General features: G+C 40.3%; 1 protein-coding gene across 10 annotated transcripts in view; it reads left to right on the top strand.

The window, feature by feature from the left end:
* VPS13B (vacuolar protein sorting 13 homolog B) overlaps positions 1-12497 on the top strand; it is a 940751-nt gene that overhangs the window by 249337 nt on the left and 678917 nt on the right. For 9 of the 10 annotated variants that reach the window (XM_048841327.2, XM_048841328.2, XM_048841325.2 and 6 more), the window contains one exon: positions 2568-2752. In XM_048841327.2, the coding sequence (XP_048697284.2) occupies positions 2568-2752 (185 nt within the window). Of the gene's footprint in view, positions 1-2567; positions 2753-8250; positions 8341-12497 lie in introns of all 10 variants that reach the window. The other variant, XM_075125029.1, reaches the window with a different exon arrangement.

The raw sequence follows: 12497 nt of genomic DNA, 5'->3' as shown, positions 1-12497 counted from the left end.
ATTTGGGGCAGGGACCATGTCTTTGTGTATAAGCAGCTTCTTTTACAATCTTGCTCCAATCTTGATTGAGACCTCTGCGCACCACCACAATATAAGCAGATAATAAAAGGGATGGGGAAGGGCATGGGTTAACATATCATGGAGATACACAGATATAGGCACACTCACTTGGTCATACAAAATGTATATTTACACACAATTAAAAAAATCTTGTTAGTTAACTTGCTGGTAGGCAACACAGGAAAAATGAGTTTTTTGTCAGAATATGAATTAGGAGTGGGTAATGCCTTTGTGTGCAGTGATTGGGAGTATATACCATGCATAGGGAACAGTATGCGGGGGTGGGGGGTGGAGAAAAGGGATCTGGAGACAGAAGTTGGAGAAGGAAAGAAAGGGGGCATTAAAGCTGGTATCCCTGTCAGACTAAGAGCTGGGATATGCAGAATTATTGAGATCAAGGAGGTGTGTTTGGTAAGTGTAGTGTCGGACCTTGAAAGTGAAGATAAATGTAATTTGATGTATGGGGCACTGGGAAGCCAGTCAAAGGATTCCAAATGGATGATACCATATCTAAATGATGGGTATGGAAAATAATTTTGGTGGCATTGATAGGATTTTGGAAAGATTGCTGGGGACTGATGTAGATGTCAGGAAGAACAATTGCTGTGATTAAGGCAGATGATTAGGGTAAGGACAAGAAAGTGTCAGATTTCAGATATATTTTGGAGCAAGAAACTGCAGGATGAAACTATCGGTATGTTTGTGGTTTTTAGTGAATATGATACATTTATTTGTTGTTTATAACATACAGATATTACCTGAAGCTTAATGAAAAATGACAGGTTTCAGAGTAACAGCCGTGTTAGTCTGTATTCACAAAAAGAAAAGGAGTACTTGTGGCACCTTAGAGACTAACCAATTTATTTGAGCATAAGCTTTCGTGAGCTACAGCTCCGTTCATCGGATGCATCCGATGAAGTGAGCTGTAGCTCACGAAAGCTTATGCTCAAATAAATTGTTTAGTCTCTAAGGTGCCACAAATACTCCTTTTCTTTTAATGAAAAATGTAACCCCTGACTACTGATGTAAAGCGCTACTTGCCTGCATTGTGTTCAGTGGGCTACAAATGTATTTTTATGTCATTCCCAGAAGTGCTGCTGTTGCAAGCAGATGTGCCTGGGAATAAATTAAGATAATGCAGTGAAAGGGATCAAATCTGAGTAAGAGTTTGAAAACCGATAGTGGCTAAATAGAGTGCATATTCAGTGAGTTCTAAGTATGAGGTGTGAGGAAAAACTCATTTCTGTTACTTTTATTTGCCGAGATACTGTCAGCGTGGCTGTTTTTTAATTATTTTTCTCTGCTAGTGAACATAACAGATTTTTCATTTAGTGACTCGCTACATTTTTTTAAAACATTTTCAAATGATTCAATTTATAAACACTTTCCTCCATTTTAGTAATGTTAAACAGCTAAATTGCCAAATCTATAACTAATGTGTAAATTTTTTTAAAAAAAATATTGTGTATATTAATATTTTGTATTTATATGTACATAATTTATATCCCTTTTACTACCTTTAGATGTAGTTAAGATCAGAAAAATGACTGTCGGGTTTTATGAGGCTAAATCCATAAATATTTGGCAAATGTTCAGATATTCTAGTGGTGGGTCACAAATATATAGATAGAAAATAGAACAGCTAGATCTAGTGGGGTGGTTAGGGGAAAGGTTCAGAAGTAGGGCAAGATAGGGGTAGCTGGAAAAGCAGTACTGATAGAGAGAGGATGGACAGTGAGCGAGGATCAACAATGGAAGTGGTGAGAACTTAGGGGAAGATCTGTAGTAGCAGTTTGGGGCATCTGAGGTTGGAAGATGGTAACAGTAGCAGCTGTGGGAGAAGGAAAAGGTGAAGGCAGCATTAGTTGGAGCACAGCGGGAGCAAGTGCCTTGATTCATATTTTATATTAAAAACCTCTCCAGAATATTTGAATTATGGAGCAATAATATCATTGAGGAGTTCTGGGGATTAGATTATCTATTTGAGTTTTGCTCTTATGGTTTGTCATCACCAGCACTCGCCAATGGACTATAACCCTATAATTAATTTTCCTGTTGTTTGTTCTGTATTTTATGCACACAATGTGGTTGCTGTACATGTGCCCGATGCTTTGATTTACAAGAGTGAAAACACCAAGTACTAGTTTGGTGGGAACGCATCAGTATGACAAGTTTGTTTGTTTTTTGTTTTGTTTTTAATTTAAACATTTTAAAATTTTGAGATAATCAGGATGAAGGCAGGAAAAGTCAGTTATTCTTTCTAATAGTGTATGACATATTTGTTTATTTAAGCAGATAAGAAAAGAAATTTCTTTCGATATCTAATCATATTTGTAATCTAGTGATTTTTTTGTAAACTATGAAATGCCACCTATAAAGTGCAATTCAAGCCTTAAAAGCTAGCTGCTTGCAGCCTCAGCTCTCATGATTACAGTTTTTTGGTATATTTGCCAGTGCTATGTACTAAATTAATCACTTTCTATTTTGTTTTTCAATTTTTAAAACAGGACCAAGCGATCTCATGTTCCACTAACAGAATGCATATTTGAACTTCCAAATCTGACAGTTCAAGCAACTAGAGCCCAGACCCTTCTGCTACGAACTATTTATCAGAGCTGGTCTCATCATGTTGGAAATGTCAGTTCTGCAGTGGTAAATGAAGTTTTGCTGAATGAAGTCTTCCAAACTTTAGGTAAAGACATAATATTTCTGAGAAGTATGGTAGATTAAAAATCTCTACGGTAATATAGAGCACTGCTTGTAGCAAATGAATGCCCATACAACTACTCTTAAATCCAGGTTTAGCATACTGTAGTTAAATGACAGAATGTTTTTGTGTGCATATGGTATTTATAGGAGGATGTAAGCTAAGCCACCAAGCTTCTCTCCCTGGCACCAGTTTCTGGATGCATTTAATATTGCCATACAGGATAATTTTTCCATACTTCCTTCATCATTTGAGACATTCAGCCTTTCTGCCTTATACTGTGTAATGTAGTAACTTAAGATCATTCAGAAGTGAAATTGTTGAATGAAATGCAAAGCAGTAGGTTTAAGGGCTTTATTCATCAAGGACATTTTGTAGAATGCAGATGTCGATTTGTTCAAAAGGGCCGCAAATGTTCCCCATCTAAGCCAGTTTCATCAATAACTGTTTCCTTGACTATTCTGAAGTAGCTACAGTGATGCAAATCCAAGAGGTGGAAGAAATAAAAGAGCTGGCTACATGGATTCATAATGCAAAACATGGAGGGTTTTCAGAAAAAAAGTTGTTTATGCAAATTAAGGACTGATTCTGCAATGCTCTTGAGCACATGCTTATTATCCATCTTTACAAAGCTATATACATGCTTTAAAATAAGCATGTACTTAAGTGTTTGGCTGAATCCGGGCCTCGCTTAGTCCATAGACAATTCAGGTTACCTTATTCAAGTTTACTTAAATCCAAGTATTCAGTGACTGTGGCAAAATTATGAGTAATGGTTTTACTAAGGATGAACACTTTCTTCAATGTATTGGTTCAAACTCTCTGAAAAAGTCTGGCTTCTTTTTCCACCTATTTTTCCCCATGAACAAATGTATTTATTTTGGCCAAATAAGGGAAAAAACAGTTTTATTTCCTCTTTTTCTCTAGTACAGCATACAAGGTCAGTGATTTATGTACAATTGTATGTTGACTCCATGGTGGATATCTTTTTCAAAACTTTTATGTCATCCAAGATTATATGCTGGCAGCTGAGGATTTAGAGCAGTGTCTAGAAGGGCACCAGCAGAGAGAACATAGACGTGAGCTCCATCTCTAAAAGCAACTGCCTGGTGAGGCAGTTGTCTTAGTCTGTGCTACAAAACAATGCTGCTGATGTCCATTTCTTTGAAAAAGGTAATACAAGTAGTCCATTATGACACTGGGCTGGCTCTTTCCAAGAGCAGCAAGGACTAAAAAAAAGTGGAGTTAGTTTTGCAATTGGTTTTATTTGACCAACTAAAGCTGTATAAAGTGCTCGTCTTGTCTAAATGCAGCTAGAGAGGCTGTTCACAGAGCTGTCAGGCAGTTCCCAAATAAGAACTGTAGAGCGGATAGCTGGGAAAAATAATCCTCCTGCTGCATTTTGGTACTGTTTGTTTTTTATGATGATAACCAATCCTGTTATGACTATAGTCAGGACCCTGTATGCTCCAGGGCCTCTGAATTTGTTACAGAATTGTACTCTAGAATCTGTTTTCATTTTTAAAACAGTGTGTTTAGCCCACATGGTTGTGCTACAAACATTGAAAATGTAAACTAAGTGTAAACCAATGCAATATTGTCTTCCTGAGTCTGCAGAAGGCCTGAAATATTAGCTCTGAGAGAAATGAATTGTTCCATTCATCTCAGTAAGGGTCTTTGTGGATGTTGTGATTTTCTGGCCACAAAAATTGACACTTTCTCAAGAAGCTGAAGAATTCAGAAGTTTTACAATGGAATTTACCATTCTTCTGCAGTTAGGCACCCAGCATTTTGCTTTTAGTGTCCTTGAGTGGCCTACACCTGCCTCTTGCTCATCAGCTTTTTCCATAAGAGAAAGGTAGTTGGGCTACAGTGCATGCCTCCTGTGTTATTGCAGGCAGCAGGAGTTCAGAGAGCCAGAGCTGGAGTCCAGCTTCTTGGCAGAGGGCAAGGAGAGCCAGAAGTGTAGGCTGACATCCTTTAATTCAGCATGGAAGTTTCTTAAGCAAGCTATAACAGAATTACAGAAAATGTGCATGCCCCTAAACAATAAAGAAATCAGGGAGCAAAAAACCCAAAACTCTAGCATGGTTAAATGGCAAAGTTTGAAAGGTTCTTCAAGCCAAACAGATATATGTTTCAGAAAATGGAAATCCAAACCAAGAGAAAATAGAATAAACTATAGTAGGTAAAATGTAAGGTGGGAATTCAGAGGCCTAAGGAATTTGAAGAGGATAAATAGCCAAAGGGATAAAAACAAAATAAGAAGAAATTACTTAAGTATATTGGAAGCCTATGAAATTCAAAGGATCCAGTCTTTTCCCAGGGAGGAAGGAGAGCAATTTGAGAATAGGGACAGAGGAGTTAAATGATTTATTTGCATCTGTCTTCACCACAGAGAATATTTGAGGGGAGATCCAAGTTGTGATTTTGCCCCAATCTGAAAAAAGTTCAGGGTTGTTTTTTTCTTGGAGGAAATTAAAAAAAAAATGTATGAAATGAAACACAAAAGATTGTGGATTTATTTTGTAAGCATACTTATTCAAAAAACATAAAAATGCATGCACGGTACCCACAGTGGAAGAAATTGCAATTCTGGTAGTAAAACAGAACACAGTAGTTGAGTGCCCCAGTCCACTAACTAATTAGGTCTATCACTCTTCTGAATTTCCCCTTCAATACTGATACCCTTTGACCTGTTTATTTGCTTTTTGAGCACCTAGCTGATAAGAACAGATTTAAAAATTTTATTAAAACTAATGTTAAAAAAATATAATACATAGGTTGAGAAAAGAGAGTGTCTGCATTCTGGGTATAGTGCTTAGATTATCCACAAATACAAAGTTTGTTTTTAAAAGTTGTACAATACATAGAGTACATAATCAGCAATAATCCAAATTTAGGTGAATAGATTTAACAATATAGTTTAGATATTAGAATCCAAATACTCTGGTACATCACTCATGAAAAGTTGTACAGAGATTTGGTTGTGGAAAGCAAAATATAACGAGTAGAGATTGTCCCTCAGTAATTGAGAATTAGGTAGGTTGTCCATTTAGAAAATACAGTCCATGAGGAAAGTATTTCAGTTACTTTCCTGACTGTGCTTCTCATTGGCACTCCAGCTCATCCCTCCTGGTATTGCCAATGTCCGGTGATGTGTTCTATGTAGATGTCCCCCGACCACGTGATGGCATCTGACACCATGAGTTGCCACATCAGCCGAGCATAGCGTTGACCGATTACACATTCTCTCAGCATTCGCTCATTACTGGGGTCCCATGCGCCCAAGGCTCTGACGATCAGTGCATGCGTCTGAACCTGGTAGCCCTTAGCTGTCAAGGTTTCAGCCAGAGGGGTGTATTTCTTTACCTTTCAAGCTCGGGAATCGTGGAAGGCTGGGGTCCTGTTCTCAAAGGGCACTGTGACGTCCACCATGATGATCTTCTTCTGGTCCTCGTTGGTGATGACTATGTGCAGTTGCAGTTAGCTGTTGGTTCCGGGGATGGCAGAGTTTATGACATCCCGCCACCTGTGGGGAAGGTTGGCTCTGGCCAGGCGATCTTGGATGGTGTTGTGTTGCAACTGCCAAGCTCTCGAATGGGGCTTGCAGCTACACAGGACGTGGCATTGGCATAGCCACATCTCCTGCATCGCTTGTTCTGATTCCCGTGGCAGACGGCTTCATTCAGCGGGATGCAGTTGAGTCGGGCCCTGTGGATGAACCTCCAGTAGGCAAATCAGGTGAAGCTGCCCCTGAGAAGAAGTGGTTGCTGGTGTCCCACTTGCACGTCACTTTGAAGACCTGGTCCTGGTCTGGCTTCTGCTTCAGGTTTTCCACGTATTGGCAGTGGATGGCATCCTTTAGGGTCCTCTCCAGCTTGGTTCTGGCTCTTGGAGTGATGATGGTGCACTTCTTCACCTGTGGCACCAGGACTCCCAGCTCCTGTTCCTCACACCACATCCAGTGGCAGCTGATACACTTCTCTAGTCGTCACGTAGCATTGCGGGCACAAGTCCAGAGCAAAACAAAGTCTCCCCCCTCTCTTCCAAATTCACCTTCCAGCAAGCTGCTCAGGTAGGTGGTTGGAGGGGGTCCTGATGATTCGCTTCTTGATGGCATCCTGCAGGGCACTCTCCGCGATGTTCCTCACCATGGCGTCCGGGCACATCAGAAGGCACGAGTGATCACAGCAACGTTGCACAGATCACCTATTCGAGGGACATTGGCTCTGCCTTGCCTGTTCGACATGTACACCAGTTCATTGCTGGCCCTCTGGGGAAGAAACATCCACTTCTTCACCAGATGGCTGATGGTGTTGTCTGCCTTGTTAAGAGGTACCTTCGCCATGGCAGATCCCCTCAGGACGAATGAGATACAAGGGATTAGGAAGGTGTTCAAGGCGTTGATCTTCTTCCACGGTGCCGGTAGGGAGGAGTCGATCCTGGCCACATCTTGTAGGATCTCCACGATGGTATCCTCAGGTGTCTGCTGGAACCAGAAACCCATTGGCGTGCCGAGATGTTGGTACGCTTGCCCATCCTCGAGGAAGATCATGGGTTCGCCCTGGATCTGGGATGACATTGTCTAGGCCAAATGCCTTCTACTGCCATCGATATGCAGGGATTCACACTTCCTGGCATTGAAGCAGAGTCCCATCCTGCTGGCAGGCTGGCTGGCGATGTCAAGCATTTGTTGGAGACACTCGGGGTTGTCTGCGATCAGAACCATATCGTCTGCGTAAGCCAGGATATTCAGTCTGTTGTCATATAGATGGAAACTGAATAGAGCACTGGAGATGGCTCAAAAGAGCAGCTCTATGGCTAAGTTGAAAACAATGGGGCTCAGGGGACAGCCTTGCTTCGTGCTGCTATGGATAGGAATTTTGGGCATCTCTCCTTCCATGGAGCGGATGGTGGTGGTGCAGCCTTCATACAGTTTCCGGAACAGTTGGAGAAAGTTTTCAGGCATCCTGAACTCTCACAGTATGTTGAAAATGTTTTGGTGGGGCATCGATCCAAAAGCATTGGCCAGGTCAAGCCATGCTATGGCACATTTCCTCCATGCCCTCCTGGCCATGTGGATGGCAATCTGAAGGACAAAGTTGTGTTCATAGCAGCCTTTGCATGACATGAAGCCTTTCTGGATGGATCTGATGGCTCCTCCGTTCACCGACCAGTCTGTGATCCTAGCCGCAAGGCAGCTGGCATACAGTTTGTACATGGTGGAACAGAGAGATGTGTCTCCAAGTGTTGGGGTTGTCTTGCTTCCTTTTCTTGTAGACGAGCACCATCATAGATTTCTTCCAGGAATTGAGAGTACGGCGGAACTGTTTGCATTTGTTGAAAATGGCAGTTAGTAGCAGGCAACCAGGGTCTCGTTTTTTCAGAAAGTTGTAGTGAATGCCATCTTTTCCTGGGGCTGTTTTTTTGGTCTTTGTAAGTCTGGCCTCTACTTCCCATGATGTAAAGTCTTGTTCCAGGTCCTCTGCATAGTCAACCCGGGGTAAAGGATGAAGGCACTCTGGAAACTGCACGTCGTTCTAAGCTACGTGGTCAAACACCCCCTTGAGGTACAATATATTTACTATTTTTCATAAATTGATAACAAGGGGGACGTGATGAAATTGGAACGGCAATAAATTTAAAACTGATAAAAGGAATTAGAAATAAGGTGTCTCAACCTCATGCTCTTTTCTTTAGATTAGTGCTGCCTCATGTTTTTTCCAAAATATTTTCTGTTACAATATGTAAGCATTAGTAGTAGTATACTAAATACACATTTTAGTTAACATACTATCCCAACAATGTGGCAGGCATATTTTATAATTCATGGCTTTTCAATGGGAAAGGAAATTTGGGTCTGAAATGTTCATGTTCTCTGCATATGTACAGTGAGTATTGGTCATTACAGTAAGTTCAAACAAGAAAAGGTTATTTATTATCACTCTCGATTATAAACATACAAATATAGCAAATAGTGAAACATTGCAAAGCAGTAATTTCTTTAAAGAAGTGTAATATTATTAATCCTTTGGAGTTATTGTTACATATTTTTTCTGTTAGTGTGTACCTAAACCACTTAGTTTTCTAAGCTTATCAGCCTGCCAAGAAAACACATACACAGGCACATATGGCTTTACTTTGCTCTGGAAAACTGGAACTTGCTACCACTTTTTCCTTGTCCTATTCAGGTAGTTCATTATTTTGTTGACAGTCCAGGTCCATTAATCTGGCATATTTGGGAAAATTGCTTGCAGACCTTAAATTTCTCTGAAGGCGATCAAATAGGCATTGGAATCCCTCATGTAAATGATGTCTTAAAGTTAAAATAAAATCTACTTTCCAGAAAGTAACTGTAAAACTATTTTATGCAAGATTTCATGTGGGATACTTAATGGTTGAATAATAAATTTTACCTCATAAAAATGAAATTCAATAATACAGTAGCTTTCTCAGCGCAGTAGCATCTGGTTGAATCTCATGAGAGCCAATATTTTCCAACTCATTAGGATCATGTCGTTCTGTATGTCGTCAACATTGACTTAGCCAAGCTACCTTTACTTACATAACCGCCAAACTATTAAATAGGTCTCTTGTGGAGTGAAGTCAAATATTCCTCTTATTTTGCTTTTGCCTGGGAAGAAGAGAAGAAAATGTGCATACTGTAACATTTAAACATCTGGTCTAAACCACATCAGGGTAGCGCTGAGGAAAGTAACAGGATTCAGTATTCTTCCCAGGTGTACATATAAAAAGAATTTTGGAGTTGCTGCATAGTTCTTTAACCACTTAGGAAAAAGATTGAAATATAGTGATTTGCTGTTCTAATGCCCCTGTTTTAAAACTACTTTCCCCCTCTTTACATTTCTAAGTTCAGTTGTAATGCAGGTTGTTGAGCTGTAATCATTTCCTTGCAACGTACTGGCTTTGAATCTCTGTTTGTTCCACATAACGTGGCCAAGGTTGGCATTCATTTTGACGACTGTGAGTTAGACTTTCTGTTTAAAATCAAAGTGCAAGAGTGCATTCTCTTGAGTAATTGCTTGGGAGTGGCAGAGCACAGCTGTACGAAACTTGCACAGTATAAACATTTGCTGTCTTTCATGGATGATTGTACCCACATGTGTTCTGATGCATTATGTAGGTTTCTGCATACAATGCATAAATAGTACATTTTTTTATATACAGTTCACTTCTGTGCAAGTAGTACATTTGAAATTAGGTAGAAACTGATCATCTGCAGATAGTTTGGAAATACAGCTCAGGATCAAATTATGGTTAATTCAGATATGTTAATTGGTTGGCATATGTATGATCATATCACCTTTAATTGTTATGATGAAGACTTATCTTCAAGAATATTTTTAAAACATGAAGATGTGGGTGCACTGCAGAGATAACATTGATCTCAGCATGAGTGTGACAGTGTGTTATTCTTAAAATCACCACTGGTGTCTAGATTATGGAGAAGCTTCTAGTCTCTTAGAGAAGTCTTCTTACTACAGCGGGGTTCTGGAGTGACCCAGCACTGATGACAAATTAATAAAATAAAAAAAAAAAGAAAAGAAAAGAAAAAAAGGAACTAACATGAAGTGTGTGTATAGAGCACAGTGGTTAAACAATTTTAATTAACAGTTTCAGACTTTTCTTATTAATTTTGTTGAAATTCATGTTGCTCAGTCAAAATATGTACATTAAAGACTTTTATAGTTTTAAGTTTTGTTAACCTAAATAAAAATTCAAAGACAAAATTAAAGAATGTTACAAACAGTAAAATAAACAGTAAGGAAATGTACAATTAAGGCATTCAAACAACCTTAACTCCACCCTGTAAACTTGATAGGGGAAAAAAGAAAAACAAACATCTCTTAAAATAATTTTTAATCTACTTTAGGACTACAAATGAAATGGTCACATTTGCTGAAAATTCAAAAATGGGGGCTCAGTAATACAATGAAAAGGAATAAATAAAAAGTCAGTAACATGGTGTCATGGGAGGCACTCATCTCCTGAGTGACTCCTATCGCTGAGTGTGGTGTTGCAATCTTTTTTTTCTGCTCCTGATGCCCGCTGCAGGTTCCCAGCCTCACTAGGCAAGTCTTCAGTTGCTCAACCGTCTGGCCAAGTTACACCATCAATATGGATTAACCCTTCCAGGATAGCAAAAGTCCAACAGAACTATCTGCCCTCACCAAGGTCTTCAGCCCAATGCCTCTGCCATTTTTAATCCAACCCTTTGCTTGGGGCTTAGGCCATTTTCCCAGTGGCCGATGAGTGAACCCAGGCCTGCCCACTATTCCGGGTCCCAATCCAGGGACCCTATGAACAGCAGCCACGTACTGCTTTCTTTGACTGGTTGCTGCTGTTTTCCCCGGGCTTCTTCCCACCTCGTCCCTTTCCTTTCACCATTTACTTAAGGTTACAGTTCTCAAGCCTCTCTCCCAGGCCCAGTAAAGGCAGCCCGTTAAGCTCCTTTGGCCACAACAGAGCACCCTTCCTTTCCATCTAGTCCCAGCCAGGAACTGCGCTGCTCAGATCCAGCAGGTTTTTTTTTAATCTGAGCCTGCTGGGCTCTGATTGGCTGCTTCTATGCCACCTCTCTAAGCAGGCCTGGAAGACCCACCTTTACTGCTCCTTTCCTGGGATGGGCTGAGGTAGGATTACAGGGCCTCCAGCAAGTGGCCACAAAGGCCTGGTACACCCTGTCACACATGGAAAAGGGAAGGAATGATCAGCTTTTGGCCTAAAAGATGAGCATTACTGGATTAATACCGTTGCCTTTAACTTGAATAGAGTTATACAGTTGCAGAAGGCACAGTTTAGCCTTGAGTGTGTGTGTTTTTAGGATAACATAATCTTCTGTATGTACAGTGGTGGGCTACCAAGAATAACAACAAGCCAAAGACAGGGCTTACTCTAAGAATTTGTTTCAGACTAGTAGCCGTGTTAGTCTGTATCCGCAAAAAGAACAGGAGTACTTGTGGCACCTTAGAGACTAACAAGTTTATTTGAACATAAGCTTTCGTGGGCTACAACCCACTTCATCAGATGCATAGAATGGAACATGTAGTAAGAAGATATATATACATACAGAGAACATGAAAAGGTGGAAGTTGCCATACCAACTCTAAGAGGCTAATTAATTAAGATGAGCTATTATCAGCAGGAGAAAAAAAACCTTTTGTAGTGATAATCAAGATGGCCCATTTCAGACAGTTGACAAGAAGGTGTGAGAATACTTAACGTGGGGAGATAAATTCAATTTGTGTAATGACCCAGCCTCTCCCATTCTCTGTTCAAGCCCAAGTTATGGTATCTAGTTTGCAAATTAATTCTAGTTCAGCAGTTTCTTGTTGGAGTCGTTTCTTGAAGCTTTTCTGTTGCAAAATTACAACCTTTAAGTCTGTTACTGAGTGACCAGAGAGGTTGAAGTGTTCTCCTACTGGTTTTTGAAAGTTATGATTCCTGATGTCAGAATAAAAAAAATAGTGTTAGCATGGCTGAGGCAGTGTTGGTTTTCTGAGTTTCTTGCGTTGTCGATTCAGCCTTCCATATCCCTTCCTCTCCATCCTGACCTGCTCTCAAAATCGCACTTTGCATCCCACACTCAGCTCCCTGCATCTCACAGTGCAGATTCTCCATGGTTGAATGAGGAGGAAGAGCAATGTTTGGTGGCTGTTTGACAAGTCCTATTCAGGAGTAGAAAGCCCTCTGCCAGGATGGCCTA

The sequence above is a fragment of the Caretta caretta genome, chromosome 2 (genome assembly GCF_965140235.1).
Source record: "Caretta caretta isolate rCarCar2 chromosome 2, rCarCar1.hap1, whole genome shotgun sequence".
Lineage (NCBI taxonomy): Eukaryota > Metazoa > Chordata > Testudines > Cheloniidae > Caretta > Caretta caretta.
Note: the sequence above shows the minus strand (reverse complement) of the source record. Positions and strands in the feature narration are given on the sequence as shown.